The 18,981-nt window shown below is 41.6% G+C and overlaps 1 protein-coding gene across 10 annotated transcripts in view; it reads right to left on the reverse strand.

The window, feature by feature from the left end:
• The window catches only part of MICAL2 (microtubule associated monooxygenase, calponin and LIM domain containing 2), a 207,570-nt gene that overhangs the window by 11,849 nt on the left and 176,740 nt on the right, over positions 1–18,981 (reverse strand). For all 10 annotated transcript variants that reach the window (XM_033121332.1, XM_033121339.1, XM_033121337.1 and 7 more), the window contains 2 exons: positions 14,585–14,677; positions 11,694–11,787 (listed from right to left, as the gene is read on the reverse strand). In XM_033121332.1, the coding sequence (XP_032977223.1) occupies positions 11,694–11,787; positions 14,585–14,677 (187 nt within the window). The remainder of the gene's footprint in view (positions 1–11,693; positions 11,788–14,584; positions 14,678–18,981) is intronic.

Consider the following 18,981-nt stretch of genomic DNA (forward strand, 5'->3'; position numbering starts at 1 on the left):
TGCAGAATGTGATATTGAAAAACAAAATGTCAGATGGGACTGGACCAAGAACAGAGCCATCTGGCCCATTAGGGACCTCCTCAGCCTTTGGGTGAGACTATTCTACAGACTCTAAATGCACCCAACTGGTATCATCCAACCCACATTTCTACATCTTGTCCATTAGGCTGTGATAGGAAATTTTGGTAACAAAATAATTTCCTGAAATCAAGTTTCACAATGTCTGCCATGTCCATTGGTACTCCAAACCTCACAACTCCACCCAGAAAAGGAAATCCCATTTTTCACAGCTTCTCAGTAAACACCACTGGTACCTTAGTAATCTCTAAATGTCTTTCTAAATATTCACAATTTCTTTAATAATCCTTTCTAGAATTTTGACAAGGATCAGAATTCATGTTTCTTTCCCATGTGAAAAGTAGAAAATGTACTCATCTCTAGTCTTTCGGCTCTGGAATTCTTCATGTGTTTTCAAAGACTGAGGTTTTATCTGCAAGTTCTTTCAACACCAGGGGGCTAATTCAGTTCATTCAACAAATTCTGATTGAGTAATGCCACATTCCAGACACCATGTATGTATCATCTTTCCCCTGGGCTTAGAAACCTGAATTCATGCTCCCCCATTTTTTCTCACCTATCCAGATTTCACTTCCTCTTCTAGATAGTTGTTTAACATTTCTAGATTGAGGATCATTTGCCTTGAAAAAGAAAACAGAAAAGCTGAGAGGGGCCGGCCCAGTGGCTCACGCGGTTAGAGCTCCATGCTCCTAACTCCGAAGGCTGCCGGTTCGATTCCCACATGGGCCAGTGGGCTCTCAACCACAAGGTTGCCAGTTCAACTCCTCGAATCCCGCAAGGGATGGTGGGCTCCGCCCCCTGCAACTAAGATTGAACACAGCACCTTGAGCTGAGCTGCCGCTGAGCTCCCGGATGGCTCAGTTGGTTGGAGTGCATCCTCTCAACCACAAGGTTGCCGGTTCGACTCCTGCAAGGGATGGTGGGCTGCGCCCCCTGCAACTAGAAAACGGCAACTGGACCTGGAGCTGAGCTGCGCCCTCCACAACTAAGACTGAAAGGACAACAACTTGACTTGGGAAAAAAGGCCTGGAAGTACACACTTCCCCAATAAAGTCCTGTTCCCCTTCCCCAATAAAATCTTTAAAAAAAAGAAAAAAAGAAAGAAAAGCTGAGAGCTGAAAATCCTGCTTTTCCCCATCATGTAACATTATACCATCTGCCCCAGCACGAGGCCTATCCTTTCCTTGTTCCCAATCCAAAAGAAACAGCACTATTTTGCTGTCTTTAGAGTATTTTTTGTTGTTGTTTTTCAGATTCAGCCTCTTTGCTGCATTATACCCACATGTTCTAGGCAGATTTTTTTCCCCTGAATTACATGTCCCTTTTCCAAGCTTATGTATTCTTCTAAAATCTGGTCCATTAGAGAGTTCCCTGTGTAGTCACACTGATTTCTATTGATGCTCTATTCACCAAACACAGGTTGAATTGAATTAATTTCCTTTTTTCAATGGAATAATTTGCAATTCTGTAGTGTACCGTTCATTGTTTTAGAGTCTTCCTTTCCTTATTAGTCAAAAATCTCTTTTGGGGATCTTTGAACATGGATTCATTCCCAGGTTCCTAGGAAATTGGCCTTCCCGAAGCACCGGGTACAGGTGACTGTGCCTAGCTTAGACTTGCCTTGCTCTCAACCCCAATAATGTACTGAGACTTCGCTCCACGATTTCCATGAACTCACTACCATCCAGCAGATAGCTTCCTACAGTAGGTCCTGATGAAGCCTAGACCAGCATTGCCCTTCACTGTAGATGCAGTGGAGTGAATGACAGAAGGCCTGGGCTTTGAGGTCAAGCAGACCTGGCTAAGCCACTCATGAATGTGTGACCTTGGGCAAGTAATCTCACATCTCTGCCTCCGTCTCTTCCTGTGAAAAACGGGGATGATGATAGTACCTGCTTCATAATTGGTTATGGGGATTAAATGAGATGATGGGTGTAAAATGCTTACCAGTGTGCTTGGCACATAGTAAACATTCAATAAACTGTCCCATTGTTATTACGGCTTTGTGGTTTCTTCCAGTGTGTAATTCTATATAGTGCCACATAAATTACTTTCTGTTCATCTTTAAAACTCAGCCAGAGTGTAATCTCTGACTTGATTATACATGCCTAAACTTTACCTTGTAACTTCACTCGAGGTTAATAAAAACTCTTAAATCATTCTTCCTCTTTTTTGGCCCCATAGAAACGCAAAGGTCATACGACTGGCTGGTTCGTCAGCACCTGCTTGGGAAGCCTTTGTGGGTTCTCCGTGCCTGCGTGGGTTGTTGGCTCAACCACGTCTCCATCTGGTCCCACGGCTGCCGCTGAACTGAAAGGCCTTTCAGGGCAGACATGTGATTCCTACATCTGGGAACCAGGATGCAGAACTAGAATGGTGTGGCCAGAAGGCAAGCAGACCCTGGCTGGGACTAGAATACCTGGGTTACCTAACCCTTACTGCCAGCCCCGCTTGTGTCTGCCATCGACTGGTTCTTATTAGCTCCTGTGCCCTCATACCATGCTTTTTCCTAGACAAAATGCAAGGTTTCCACTTGCTCAGGTGAAACAAGGTAATCAAAACTCAATACACAACAACTTTTTATTAACGGAATTCTTTAAATTGACCCACTTTCCCCTGAGTGAGCTCTCAAAAATACAAAGCAAATTTGGTTCCTCTTTATCGAAAATTCTTCAATAATTTCTCACAGTCAAGTTCAAATCAGCTACCCTAACAACACTCAGTCCCTGCTTACATTCGGCACTTACTGGTCAATAACTTTTTTCCCCAGTGAATAATAGCAGAATAAATGAACAATCTGTTCTTTAAAGTCATGGCGTTTTAACCCTTTTCTTTTGTCGGTAATGCTGAATACTTCTCCGATTATGTATTGGAGTGTGGTTTTTCCAAGTTGGGTCTTGTTTTGCTGTCTGGTTTTCAAATATCTAACTCTTCAGATGTGATTTCCTGTCTCCTTAGAGTCTGTGAGAAGTCCTGGTTTGGTGTTTGCTGCAATTGTGTCAATGTCCTCAACATCCTCACTGGTGGTGATCTGGGGCAGGAAAGCGCATGAGAGTAACTGCAGCCAGAACCCTCGGTAGCAGTGTGCAGGGCATCTCCCTGAGAGGGGCTGTGTTTCAGCCCGTCTCTTGTTCTCTGGCCTCCGGTCAGCTCTAACCCTTGTGCTCATCCACAGACATATTTCAGTGAAGTCTCTGACCAGGCCTTCTGTACTCAGTACTCTGGGTTCATTGACATCCCACAGGCTTCTCACGTATGATGGTGATAATCCAGAAAGCTGCACTGTGGGTCCGGCCTCATTCAGTCTTGACAAAGCCAGGATGCTGGAAGCTAGTTCATGACTCCATTCAGGGAGCCAGAGGCTGTAGCTGAAAAACGAAAATTCTAGTCCTTCCTTTTTTAAACACTTTTTTTTTTTGGTTCTGTTTTGCTTTTAGCTACAAATCTATTTATCATCAAGTTTTTCTTGCTTTTGAATTTTATTGAAATGATGTCATACTGTAGGTAGTCTTCCAAAACTTGCTTGTTTTAAATTCCGTATTATGTTTCTAAAACGCATCCATGCTGCCATTCAGAATTTTCACTGCTGTGTATGTACTATTCAGTTGTAGATGCCACAGTTAACAATACTGTAATTTATCTGTTTTCTTGTTAATGGATATCTAGGTTGTTCTTAGTGTTTTGCTGTTAGGAAGAATGCTGCTGCAAATATTCTCGTGTATGTTTTTTGGTCCACGTGGGCAAGAGTTTCTCTAGAATATACATTTTGGCAATGAAATTCTTGAGTAGTAGTGTATGCAAATGTTCAATTTTACAGCATGAAGCCAAATTGTTTTCCAAAGAGTTGTGATTCTTTACACTCCCGGTAATGTTGAATGAGAGTTTCCCTTGTTTCTCATCCCTGCCAAAAATTTAGTATTATCACATTTTATAAGTTTTGATAATTTAAAATAGTTTTTCATTGTAGTCTTAATTAACATTTTCCTAATTAGTAGTGAGTATTTTACTGTGAAATGTATATTTGTATCATTTGCCTTTTTTTATAGTGAGTTGCTTGCCTACGTTTTATTGATTTGTAAGAGTTCTTTACATAGAATACTGCTTTTTTTTTTTATTATATTTGTTGCCAACATCTTTTCCAAATCAGTAGCTTATCCTTTCTTTCTTTTTAAAATTTTTTAAATAGTGTTACAGACTACCAATATGAGGTAAAAAAAAATTCTTTTTAACTTTTCAGTTTCGTTCTGCATATTAAAGTTTTTAAATCTTTATGAAATTGATTTGTTTGCATTGTGTAGGCCATTTGTTTTTATGGTGTATGCATGGTAAGGCTCAATTTCATTTTTTCCTGTATGGAAAACCAGTTGTCCCAGAATCACTTACTTCCTGCGATCTGCAATGCTATATAGCAGGCATACATCAGGTTTTTCATGTATGAGTATGTGAGATAACGTGTGGCTCTTTTGGTGGCTTTCAGTAAAGTATTAAAATTGGCTTCATAAAGGTTATGCATACTTTTTGTTAGATTTATTCCATAATGTTAACATTATGCTAATGTTAGTGATATCTTCTTTGTTATTCCATTTTCTGCTTGATGCTGAGATATAAAAAAGCAATTGCTTTTTAAATTTTGCTCTTATATCCAATAACCGTCAATAGGCACTTATTTTTAATAATTTATTTGTACTTTCTTTTGGGTGTTCCATGTGGATAATCCTATCATCTGAAAAAAACAAAAATGTGTTTGTTCCTTTCCAAGCCTTATGCCATTTTTCTCCTTGTCTTACTATATTGGCTAGGATCTCCTGTACAATGTTGAAGAAGTGATGGTAGGCACCCTTCTCTTACTGCTGATTTTTTAAAAAACGTTTCTAATAATTTATCATTCAACAAAATGATGCTGGCGGTAGGATTTTGGAAGATATCCTTCAAATTAAGAATGTTCTATCCTGTTCTATTCCTTTTTTGCTAAATTTTTTTTTTTTATCCCAAATGAGTATTGACTTTTGTCAAATGATTTTTCTTTTTCTATTAAAAAAGACCATGTGGTTTTCATTTTTAATGTTAATATGGTGATTGTTAAATCACCCTTAGATTGCCAAATTTTGAAATCAATTAGATTACATGTCCATTATATTATTTTACCTTTTTGAATATTTGCTATACTGTCGTAATATGTGCTCCTTTCATTTCTAATTTATTTATTTCTGTCTTCTATCTTATTTTTTTAAATCAATGTAAGAGATTGACTCTAGCCTTTTATTAGTCTTTTGAAAGAACCAACATGTGGTTTGCTTGATCCTTCTATTTTATCTTTATTCTGTATATCATTTACTCCTGCTCATACATTTATTATTTTGTTTCTTTGGGTTTATTTGACTTTCCTTTTTCTAAATTAAATTGGACACTTAGCTCATTAATTTTCAGACTTTCTTCTTTTCTAATAAAAGTATTTAAGGCAATACCCCTAAGCCCCACATCCACTGCATCCCATGAGTTTTGATCAACTGTTTTCCTTTTCATATTTAGTATATTTAAATTTCCAAGTATTTTCTTTTTGTCTTTGATTCATGAAGAATGTAAATTTTTACTTTCTAAATGCATGGGTTTTTAAAAATATCTTTTGGTTATTGATCTCTAAGTTAATAACATTGTAGTATAGAATGGGGTCTGCATAATACAGCTTCTCTGAGATTTACTTTGTGAACCAATATGGTCAATTTTTATAAATCACCATGCAAAACTGAGAAGAATATACATTCTCTAATTTGGGGGTAAAGGGTTTTATAAGTGCCCATTACAGTAGGGTTTTTAGTTGTGTAAGGCCATGGGGTAGGGCACGTAACCCTGAGGCCTCAATGACCCTGGAATCCACACCATGGAAAGGACCCAAGTCATCTTCAGGAAGAGAACCTTCATCTCAGTTAGAGTGGGCCCATCTGTGCTATAAGGCCACTGACTTTCTACTGGGTGGCTGCTGAGGCTGGAAACAGGTGAACTCATAATAACTAGATGACTGACATCTGAGTGAGACAGTCTGTCATAGGCCTCACACAGCCTTGTTTATCTTTGCTGAGTGCCAACCTGCAAGATCTCACCATTCTCGGCTGCTGAGCCATTCCTACAACTGGTGAGGCAGGCAATTCAGTAGTGGGTCAGGGTACCACTGCGTGACTACTGTGAAACTCCGTGCTTCCTGGGAAAGGGGGACTGACTTGTTTGCTGCTTGCTATAAAAGCTGCTGAGTTCTTTGCTGTGAGTTTCTCAGCTGTGGCACAATCCACTGTGTGCGCAGCTGCCATCTGAACCTATCAGGTCACACCACAGGACTTGAGTTGAGTACAGGGCAACTTGTACCCTGCAGCCACTCGTGCTGTTTCCCATACTGGAAGTAATAAACTTGCTGCTCTGATGCATTGCATTTCACTGTTCACTTCAGCACCTATAGAGTTGTGGTGAATCCATCCAAACTCCTTACTCGCGTAGCCCTCAACTTTGAAGTCCTGTTACTCCTGGGCATTCTCTATGAGGTTGGAGTTCTTTCCTGATCATAAGCCGTTGTATTATGTGGTGACATAATATTATCTGTGCTTCCAGTTTTATGGCCACCCTGTATTCAGACGATCAGACTCCTCTAGGATCAGAGAAGAATCTCAGCCCTTTCTCTGCTCTGCTGACCTTTGAGGGCACAGCAATCAGCCACTCATAATGGTTGACAAGCCTTGGACTCACTACCTTGCAGTACAGGTAGGGAACAAATCACTGTGGAAGGAAGGTGACCTAAAGGATGTCCATTCCCTGAAATTTGTCCCCAAATTATGGCAGAATTTCAGAGAGGCATGTCTTAGAACCAGAGTGTCGTGTTCTCATTGTTGAACCGCTTTTACTGAATCGGGTGTTTTTGGATAACAGTATGAGTCTACCTCTACGCTGAGCTCCTCTATAGACCAGGCACTTGGAATTCATGCATTGCATATATTTTAGAAACTAGTTTAAATCTCTTCTAGGGAGTTATAAATGAATGTGAATGAATACATGAATAAATACAACCTGAGAAATCACTGACCATTCGGCTCTTATGGTCATTATCACTTTATATTGATAGGAATATGAAAGAAAAGAGAAGGGCTTAATCATTTTGAACACCGATTATATGCCAGGCAGTCTTTTTAGGTGCTTTACTGACATTATTTCACTTAGTCTTGTTTTTATACCATCCCTATCAGGTTAATATTATTAGTCCATTTTACAGGTGAGAAAGTTTGGCAAGAGGTAAATAATTGTTGTATAATAACCACATTGGGATTCAAATTTAGGAGTGTCTAACTTTAACTGAATTATAGAGTTGTGGCAAACCAACCCGAATTCCTTGCTGTTTAGCCATCAATTTTGGAGTGTTGTTACTCCTGGCCATTCTCTATGAAAGGCATCAGGATTCAGACTCAGCATCTGATTCTATTAGAATACACAGATATTCTAATATCTGTGTTCTTTGCAGGACACCTCACCATTACATTATGCAGGAAATTATTATTCCTTCTGTTCCTCAGCAGCCGTCAAGATAAAAACTACAGAGTGTAAGCCAAACTACTTCCCTCTTCCTGGCTAGGTTTTCATTGCACTTTCTGTTGTTATAATGTGTGCTCCTGCTGCCACCTGCTGGCAGCCTTGCACATTCTGATTTTTCTTTATAAACCACTCTTTTGAAGGAGAAGCCATCTGTTTCTAAAAAAAAAAAAAAAAAAAAAAGGCAAGAAGTTCAATGCAGACAACCAGGTGATAAAACTTCCCAGAAGCTGGTAAAGTTATAAGGGAGGAATAGTTCCCATACACCTCCTCTGGGGATAAATACTTTCTCCTTCAAAATCACTCTGTTTTCACCACATTTCATCTGTCACCAGTTATGGAAAGAAAGCACAAATTCCTTTATCCAGATCATCTAAATGTGAATGGTGGTCTCTTGCTAAATTGGGGTATTCCATGGCCCCGGTACACAACACTGCCACCATGTTGACAACCAACAAACCAGTAGGTAACAGAGCCTTGACCAAAAACAGTCTAAATGACTGGCAAAGCTCGGGTTGGTCTCCTTACAGAAGGGCCCAGGGCAATCAGGTGACAGCCAGGACCACCAGGGGAATCCACTCCATAATGAGCGTGTGCATGTACACACACACACACCCTACAGAACAGAATGACTTGCCTTCTGGGGTGGATTGCTGGATTTTTGCTTTTCTTTGTTTCCCTTTCCTTCACAAAATGGTGAGAAACCTTTCCTGGGGGTGGGGAAGCCTATTTCTGACGTTGGGAGAAAAGAAAGCAGGAATCGTTGACACGACAATTAGTAGCTCATCAAAGCCTCATTTCGCTCATCAGCCATCATTGCCCTCCATCCTGCACCCCCGCACGTTCTTCTAATTCAATGCTCACCTAATGAATGACTCCTAGGAACAAAAGACCCTTTCAGGCGGGCACACATAATTATTAGAGGAGACTTGCATAACTGTCGCAGACTACTCATGTTTTCAGGCCTGTCTCTAAATTTGGTTATTCACAACCTTTATAACTCAATATTATTGCCTAACTGTGATCATTTTCTAATTATCCTAATAATACCTATTAAATAATTCCCATTAAATTACTTGAACCAGAGCAGCACAGGCCAGCTCAAATACAACTTAACCTAATAAGCATTGGTCATTCATTAAGCACAGGGTAATCTCTTAAAAGGGGCTGAATAGAATATTAAACCGTAAAGGAATATCATTATTGCACAAATGTTATTACAAGTTAGAGTGTATTAATTTGGATGCCTGGTTTGCACATCTCGCATTTGGTTTCCTCTGGGGCCGCTCTTCTTGACTTGACTCTTAGTCTTCAGCCCCTGGTTGATCTGTATCTGTCACTCACAGAAGGACAATCAAGGACAAAAAGGCTCATAAACTTCACAGGGGAATTAAATTACCAAGGATATAAAGAAAATGAATGAAATCTATCTTCTGGCAGGTTAGCACACCTTTGAAAACACGACAAGCTGGCTTGGTTTCTTCAGCTGATAACTCAACATAGCCTTTCTTTATATTTGGGGTGAAGGAGATTATCAGAAACTTTAAAAATTTGGTTTCTAGAATTCGAATCTCAAGCAGTAAAGATTAGGGTGTCAATTCTTTAAAAGCATATGTGTGTGGATGTGGGGACAGAGTCCCAGAGAGCAGTTTCCAGGCTCTCGGCCTCACGTGGAAAGGTGCTGGCTCGGTTATTAGATGGCCATCCGCTGTGGCTGGGTGGCCACCAGCTGTTACCAGTTAGCTATTAGCCATTAATACAACTGCCGTGGCTATGCTACGGGGTGTGTGGGTGGGTTGGTTGGCAGAGAAGCGGACAGCAGATTGCGGATCATGTGGCTCCTGCTTCCTGTGTCTCCAGCGATAATATAGTGGTATGACTCCCCTATCTATGGCTCCATTGGTGTTCCTTTTTGGCCTCACCATATCCTGCGTTCTTGTACGACGAGCAGGAGCTGAGACCCTGTATTACAGTGGATATTTAATATTATTTTGTAAAGTAATATCAAGCAACATTTATTGAACGCCTATAATGTGATAGACACTCTGGAAGACACTTTGCCCACCAATACCCTTAATTCTCAAAATGATGTGGTAATGTGGAGACTGTTCCCTCCATTTTTCAGATAAGGAATCTGGGGCCAGAGAAGTTAAGTGATTTTTCTAGGACCACACAGCTTAAATGCAATGAAACAGAATTTGCACCCAATGTTCTTCGATGCCTGTAATTCTACTTGCCCACTATGTCACACAGCCTCCCTAGCAAACTGAAACATGCCCTAGCTGTGCTGGGTTAGCCTTTTTATTTTTAAGGTTCCCACTGAAATCAGTGGATTCCTAAAGAAAAGTACTAGAGCTTTCTTGATGGGGACTGTGACCAAACATCAAACAAGGGCAGTTCATTGTACCAAAATTTCCAGCAGCAGCTGTAAAGACAGGCAGTGACTCTCACTCCAAGCAGCAAGAAACAGTTATAATTTTTGTAGTGAAGCCTATTTCTGATGAATGGATTTGAGTTTTCTTTGCAAGAAAAAGAATAGTGTATTTTAGTAAGAAAAGGAACAAATATTTATTAACTATCTATCCCATCCATCCCACAATTAGGCGCTATGCTAGGGCTTCCACATAAATTGTTTTAGCCAATCCTTACCACACATCCAAGAAACAGACATGCTTACCACTCTTACTGTACCAACAAGAAAACTGAGGCACACAGGGGGTAAAGGCAGACCCCCAAAATTCCCTTATATCCAGAGACAACTTAACCATACAACTAATCAAACTGAAACCACAGGCCCCTCACTTGGATGGACCATTGCAAGGCTCTGGGAGCCGTCCTCACAGTATTGTAGGCATGACTTCGTCATACGGCCTTTGCAGGTGCTTCTCCCTCTGCCAGAACGATCTCCTCACCTCATTGGTTAACTCCTGTTCTTCCTCTGGGTCTCATCTTAATAGATCACCTCTTCCAGGAAGCCTAGCCTGACTGCCTCTCTCCCCAGGACCAGTTAGGAACCTCTTGATTCTGTTCCCATTGCACCCTAATGCTTGTTCCTATAACAGCACTTGTCCTCTTGTATTGTGGTTTATTTCTTTACATATCTGTGTCGCTCAATGGACTATAAACTTCTCAAAGGCAGAAACTGTGTCACACTCATCATTTTAGACCCACCATCTTCATGTCCAACACATGGTAGGCCTTCACCAGGTAAATTCTGTTTGAATCTGAGAATCCAAAGCTATCAGTGGAATAGTTAACATTTAGTGCCAGACAATGTGCTAATTCATATATATGTATGAATTATATATACGTTGCTTGATATATATATATATGTATATATATCCTGTTTCCCCGAAAATAAGACCTAGCCAGACAATCAGATCTAATGCATCTTTTGGAGCAAAAATTAATATAAGACTCGATATTATATTATATTATATTATATTAGACTGGGACTTATAGTAAAATAAGATGGTCTTATATTAATTTTTGCTGCAAAAGATGCATTAGAGCTGATTGTCCGGGTAGGTCTTATTTTTGGGGAAACACAGTATAGATAACATATATATGTAATTTCTTTTTTAATCCCTACATCAGCTCTATAAGGTAGAAAACTACTATTATCCCCATTTTAGAGGACAAAAGTTCATAAAGATTTAGAATGTGATTGGCCCAACGTCATACAGTGAGCAAAAGGAGAAACCAGGATTATGACTCCAGGTCCAGGTTATGAATCACTACCAACGTTGCTTGAATGCCCAAATATTTCTCCTGAATTTATCTCAACCCATGAATTTCAAAGAACATTTCTACTAGCAGTGGATAACTGGGCAGCCCAGAAACCCGGTGACAAGGTCCTCAGGCGGACCGGTACCCCTAGTAATTTCAAAAGGTTGATTGTGAAAGTGTGAAGCACCTGTGGATTTAGCGCCATCTGTCTATGCTGACACACCCACAGAGCGTGACACAGTCTCACTGTTTTGCCCAGATGGTTAGACCAGCACTATTCTCAGACCAGAGACCTGGGCCCAGGTTTGCCGGAAGCCTACCTGCTTCTCCTCTGAGCGCCTTCTCCAGCCTCACACCCTGGATCTCGGAAGCCCTCTGTCGTTCTTCCACCTCTTCCAGCTGCCTCTGGATGGCCTGCAATGCCAGGATTTTCCGTCACACGGGGACTTTCAATATGCTGAGCCACAGGAGGGGGCCCATTCTGCCACTTACTTTCCAAGAGGAAGAAGCCCTTTAATTTGTGATGTCACTTCTTTGATTAATTGGATCAGGACCTCCAAATCTACAAACAACTAGAACTTGACATTTTCCTTCTTTACTATGAGAACATAAAGCAAGGAGTCTGTGTATCAGCGCAGTCTGCCCCCAAGTAGACGTTAAAATGGTCCCCTTTGACGAGGCCTATCCCACAGATGTGCTCTTAGGCAGAGGCTGCCCGGCTCGGTGGGCGGTGATCATGGCTCCTGGACCTCAGAGCCTCAGCCTCTGACTGTGTCATGGCAGAACCACCGGAGCTGCAGCCGCTACTCAGAGTAGGACAGTTTGCCTATTCTGGAGGCAAACACAGAGCATGCTTACATTCCATTTTCCCAAGAAGAGCCAGTAGAGCCCTCCAAGAAGCTGATCTGGAGCAGGAGACTGGGGCCAACTCCTGGGGCTGGGTGTTTCTTTCTTGGTTTGTCTGGCTCCTGTCCCCAGCTACAGATTGTACCTATTCTTTCATTGCACCACGGGACTAAATGCCCAGGGGCCTTTTACTGTGCAAGCGTATGGTGGCTTTGTTACTAGCAGGTTATTAAGACACAAGATATTTATCCCATTAAGGGACAACCTCACACTCTCCTTAGATTCACCATTGGCACCTATCAGTGTTTGGGCCATGACTGGGTTTGCATTTTTACGTTTACTTTCTCTACTAGCTAGTCCTCTCTTGTGTATATTAGAAAGGAAAACGAAGGGAAAGCCTTTCCTATGTACATTTTGTTCATCCTGTCAATTTTCTCTGCTTTCAGACACCATGCTGCCAAAAGGCACCTCTCTTGGCAGAACAAATTTTGCACCTGGCAGGCTAGGTATATTAAAGAAACTGGCAGTTGTTGGGGCAGGTAGAATGTGTGTGTTCTTCTTCCTCTATCTTACTCCAGCTCTGCTCACTCTGCTTCCTCCTTAACGCCACTTTTTTTAAGTCTCCCCTGGATTCAGGGGTACAATTGCCAAAACACCTCCAATCCTATGAAGAGAATTGAGCAGGGTTGGGTCTCGAGCAGCCACCTGGCTCTTCTTGTGCCGGCTAAGAGTGCTTAAGCCCCAAACATAAAATCTGAACTAGACGGGAATTCTATCTAAAACTACTTGTAATTTCATGCCCACTTCCTCTCTGTGTTTCTTTTAGGAATAATTATATCTTTATAAATCCATCTCTTGCTGGCATAGTGTAGAATTGCCAAAGGAAGGGAAACATTTAAATAACTTTATTACTGATTACTTTGCAATTATGGCTATGCGGTTGTTATGGACTGAGTAGAGTCCCCCCAAATTCTTATGTTGAAACCCGAACGACCAAAAGGACTGTGTCTGGAGACAGGGCCTTAAAGGAGGTAAAAAAGGTTAAATGAGGTCATGAGGGCGGGGCCCTAATCTGATACGAGTGGTGTCCTCATAAGAAGAGGAAGAGACACTGGAGATTGATCTGTCTTTCTCTTTCTCTGCATGTGCACAGAAACGCAGGCCACGTGAGGACACAACAAGGTGGCTGTCTGTAAGCTAGGAAGAGAGTCCTCACCAGAAACCAACCCTGAAGGCAACTTGATCTTGGATTTCCAGCCTCCAGAACTGTGAGAGAACAAATTTCTGTTGGTTAAGCCACCCACTCTGTGGTATGTTGTTATGGCAGCCCAAGCTGGCCGATATAGTGGTCATTCTTTAGAAGCTAAGGATGAAAATCTCAAAGACTAACAAGGGCTTCAAAATAGGACTCAAAAGGCCATTGTAAATCTTCTCTTATCACCACCTACTATCTGAAAATAGAAGAAGAGGACATTGCTGAGTTTGCCAATCCACATCAAAAAGACTTATCTTGTTCTCAGAAGGCAAAGAAACCTGTTTCAGAAGTTGAGAGTGGACAGAGGGGGTTGATGGGAATTTTCCCTGTCCACTGGGAGCTCTCAAGTCAGCCACTATGAAGGGTAAGGGAGGTTGGGTTCAATGACTTCCGTCCTGCCAGAAACGACATATAGGTCTACATGGTCGGATAAAGGGGATAACTGGAGAAAAGGATATAAGCGTATACTGGATTAATATGAGTGGTTGCCCTGAGTCCTTTTGTCCTAAAACCTAACTGTTCTTCAAGGATAGCTTTGGGGTCCTCAGGGAGAGGGAGAAAGCCTTGACTTTCTGCTCTATGTTGCCTGTCTGTGATAGAGGTGGGCAGATCCACTTGGGCAGAAATGTTTGCAGTATGCCAGGAAATGGGATCGGATGCTGGATGCTTATGGTTTCAACGAATTTTGAAATAGAGGCAGCCCCTAATAGTTGTGACTTTAGCAAAGACACTGTCAGGAAGATGGAAGAAGGCTGTGCCCTCACAGAGGACAAAACTAAGGCCACTGCTACAAGGACGAAGTCAAGATCTGGGATGGTTCTCAAAGCCATGTGTTGGCTGTCATTTCAGGCTCAGTTTGCTGGAAACATGCCTGCATACGGCCTGGAAGTGGGCCAGCTCAATAGCTGGGCTCTCCAAGCCCCAGGGTCCCACCAAGGAATGAACCAGGGTCTTTAGAATGGCCACACACCTGGTGGCTCACAGAAGAGGAATCGTCTTTCTCCAGCCCACCTCCCTCAGTGCAATCAATACACAGACCTCCAAAGGGCTTTCCGGTCCAGATTCCCAGGATCCCAGACCCCCTCATTCATCTCAAGTTTATTTTCTGACCTGAGCTTTATGAAGCCTTTTCAACTCTTCTTGCTTAACCAATTGTTTTGTTGCTTTTTCCAGCTTCCTTCTTCTTCTAAGTGTCTTCTCCTCCTATAAAAACCAACAGAGAAGAAAAAAATTCATGTTTGAGAAGAATGGGGTTGAAATTTATCAAATACTGTCATAGGCTTCTGCCCTCTCCAACCAAATCAGTGCTTAGCTTCTAGAACAATGACATCCAATAGAACCTTCTGCAATGGTCGAAATGTTCTATATTTGTGCTGTCTAAAAGGTGGAAGCCACCAGCCACTTGTGGCTATTGGATACTCGAAATGAGGCTAGTGTGATTAAAAAATTTAATTTAAAATTTTATTTCATTTTAATGGGTTTAAGTGTAAACTTAAATCACCACATATGGCTAGGAAGTACAAGATTGGGAAACTGGTGTGTGTGTGTGTGTGTGTGTGTGTGTGTGTGTGTGTGTGTGTGTGTGTGGGGAGTAGCTTTATAGAGCACTGACTTGGTTCAGTTGAAGGAAGGAATATTATAAAAATTATACTCTAGATAGGTGTTCCCAGAAGGCCCAGGGATGATGATGAGCCTGGGACGGACACACACACACACACACACACACACACACACACACACACTACCTGAAAACAAGTTAACAGCTTTAAGTAGTCCTTAGGTTGGGTCTGCATGGCCTAATTAAACTTAAACCTGGGAATAGAGGAGCATATCTAAATCAAATGAAAGGGTTTCTTGGCTGGAGAGAGGCATAAGATTGCTTCTCTTCCCCACTTCACTTTGCTTGTACAAATACATCATTAATGTCACTGGGTTCTCTGTGTGCCTGGGCTTGTAAAATACAGAACTTTCCAAATTGATGCTTTTAAAATAGATGTCTACATTGTAATGGTGTCACTTCCAGGTTTTAGATACCAGAGAAAGAAGAAGTAGCAGTGAGGCCAGCTCCACATATTTGAAAGTTCAGGAGATAACTTCTGACTGGAGAAACAGCAGACGATAATGGGTAAGCACTGGGCCAGGAGCAAACAAAGCTGGCATCAATCCCCAGCTGAGCTGCGTGAACTTCAGTATGTCACACACTTTCGGAACTTCAGTGTCCTCTTCAGAGACATGAGTACGATTTAATGCCTACCTTGTAGGGATGTAATAAGGATTAAATGAGATAAGGTGGATCAAGCCCTTTGCAGAATATTTGAAAAATATATATGATAGCTATTCAGTAAGTGCCATTTATATTAGTAGTAGTAGTATGATTATTATATTATAAATGAGCATAATTATAATTTTTTACTACAATCTATTATTTTCATCTATTATATGAGAGTTGGGGTGTAACAGTATATATATATTATATGTGTATGTGTGTAGGAGTATATATATTATACATATGTGTACAACCTAGATATACAAAATATATGTTCAAATTGGGCTAGTCCTAGTATGCATTTGCTTTCTCTGAGCATACACACCAATATTCTACATTAGGGTGAGGATTAAAGCATGCTAGAAATTCCTTTTTAATGCTGGCAGAAACAAATATGGAATTAGAACATTGTTACAGCTAGGCTGGTGCCTGGGTATTCAATAACTGTGGTTGAACTGAATGTTTGGTCATTCAAAGGACCATAAATTTACAAGTGGTGAATAGACCTACCAGGGCTGACCCCAGATACTGCCAGAGGAATCTGAGTTCATAACAGAGGTTGGAGATTGTGCCTGAAAAGCATGTGTCTTTCCAGGGCTTCTTGGATCATTGTCATTCTGTCATCCATTCTCTAGAGAGACCATCACTCTGCTTAGGAAAGCATCCAGCTTCAGGGTTCAGAATGTCTATAGATCATTGGTGAAAACATCTATCTCAATGATGAAACTTGATTTTTCTAGAATTCTTACGATCTAGAATCCTAAAGATCCCATCCTTGGAAGGAAATTTTGGTTCTCAGAACTCAAACTTATTCCATATAATATCATCTCTATCTCTAGGGGGTGACTTCCAGATTGACTGCCAACCACTTTGAAAAGAGGTTCTGGGCCATTTGGGTGGGGGAACCCCTCTATTAGGCAGCCAGTACCCTTCTGGAAATGCTGGGGAGGGGGGCATGGTAGAGATCACTGGTAATTGTCATCCAGAGATAGTCTAACTTAGTCTATGGGGAGTCAGCTCATTTACTTACCAAATATCTCTCGAGTTTACAATATACTAACCTACGTAGTAACGCTCAGCATTTATTGAGTGCTATGTTCCAGACACTGTACTGATTACTTCACACACATCATCTTATTTAGCCCTCAAATTAAACCTTACAGGTAAGGATATCAAACTCAGAGAGGTTACATAACTTGCCCAAGGTGACACAATTAGTAATTCGACCTTTCCTGTGCCAAATACTGTCCAGGCACATCAACGATCTGTGCTTTAGAGAAATGGCAAAGTTTTCCTCTAAATTAAGACCATTTTTAATACAATTCCAAGGGAGGATACTTCAACAGCCCTGTGCCGTCTTAGCACTTCCCAGCAGCAAAGCTGCCAAACCCCAACTGTTTTATCAAAAGTCAGCAAAACAGAACCTAGAGGAGGAAAGAAACTCCTCTGTGGCTTTTTATTAAAAGATGTTGACATAGAAATGAAGCATGATTTATTAACGCTCATATAGCCTTACGATGTGCCAGGCACAGTTCTTATATCCTCAGTGATGGTGATGACGATACAGAGAGGAAGAGAAAGACTAAGGACTAAAGAAGAAAAAGATGCTCCAGTCTCTCAGACCCAGCCATTGGTTTGGGAGTAGAAGCCCTGGGGATGGAGCGGGGGTGGGGTGGCGGCAAAGCAATGAGAAGAGTTGGAGTGTGCATATCCTGTCTCCAGTTTTCTGTGCAAAGCTTCATTTGAGCTACATGTGCTCTGTGCCACACGTCTGGGGACACACCTGAAGGGACAGAAGGGAGAAGGCAACTAGAGGGGAAAAAACTCCCTTCGTCCCTTCTGTGTGAGCCCTTGGGAAATCGTAAAGGAGTAACCATTTGGCCACCTTCTCTTCCTGCCAGAGCAAGCCATATCAGAAACCAGGCGAAGGAGGCAAGCTGAAGTGATGCCTGGCTTTGTTCTGGGCCAGCAGGGCACAAGGGGCTATCTGCAAGGTTTGCCCTAGATATCATTTTCTTGCTATTTTGATGTATTTGGGCCACGCCATTCTCTTATTTTCCAAGTGTCAGGATGGCTGATGCTGGGGCCTCTGCCTCATTCGAATACAGAAATAACTCAGGGTCACTCAAGGGGTAAGGGGGGCAGTAAGGAAATCCCTGAAATCAACACAAAACATAGAATTAATTTATGTTGAGTAACAAACTAATCAGAGACACCCAGTTAGAAAATTAAGAGTCCATCCATATTCTCTCATTCCTTCATTCTCTCTCTCTCTCTCTCTCTCTCTCTCTCTCTCTCTCTCACACACACACACACACACACACACACACACACACACACACACACTCATGCCATGTCCCAGCCTCCTCCTGACTTGCTCCAGGCAGGGCCGTGGGGAGCTGGAACCCCTGAGTGACTTGAGATGACGCCAAAGCTCCTAGTGCCAGATATGGAAAAGTTGACTCTAAGTAAATAAATTTGGTTCTCTCCCTTTTCTCTTCAGATCCTCACTGCTCCAAAAAATAAACACTGCCAGAGCAGTGAACTGTGTCTCTGTCCACCCGGGAATCATTTTAGGTCCAGCCATTCAGTGCCCCAGCCCCCTGAAACTGCTCTAGCCCCAGTGGATAAAGAAAACAATAGTGAGCTTTGGTCATGGGACGCGTGTCTCTGTGTATGTGACAAACACATTTAAAGACGTATAACAATTTTTGTGTTTTCAAATCCATGGGCACGGGAGTCGTTTAGAGTGTTCACCAGCAATATTAATGCTCATTAAGCAAGAAGGAGACCTGCCATCTCCCCAGCCAGTCCCGGCTAGTTCCTTCCACAGCAGGGATCCTTGAAGTATCCATGTCTACATGCAACCGCATGGTTCATTTCATATTTCTGATTAGAATAAACATAACATTTTCCATGCAATCTGCCTCGAGTGTTTCTTAAATGAAGCTGTGCTTCCCCCAGGGACATATGCATCTGCTTGTTGTAATTTTTTCGATAGTTTGCTTGTTGGACCACAAATTAAACCCAATGTAAGAGCTGCAGTCACCAAATGGTTTCAAGTCAATACGTGTTTTTTTTCCCCTTTTCAATTTTACATCTCTGAGAAAGGCAAGCTTATAAAAATTAACAATAACAACAAAAAAGAGATAATTCTTGGGGTAGTCCAGGTAGAAAGAGCAGTTGCTGTCAGATGCAATGAAACGTGATCCTCCTAATGAAACCACTGCAGCTGGAGCCC

Source organism: Rhinolophus ferrumequinum, chromosome 11 (assembly GCF_004115265.2).
Source record: "Rhinolophus ferrumequinum isolate MPI-CBG mRhiFer1 chromosome 11, mRhiFer1_v1.p, whole genome shotgun sequence".
NCBI classification, from domain to species: domain Eukaryota; kingdom Metazoa; phylum Chordata; class Mammalia; order Chiroptera; family Rhinolophidae; genus Rhinolophus; species Rhinolophus ferrumequinum.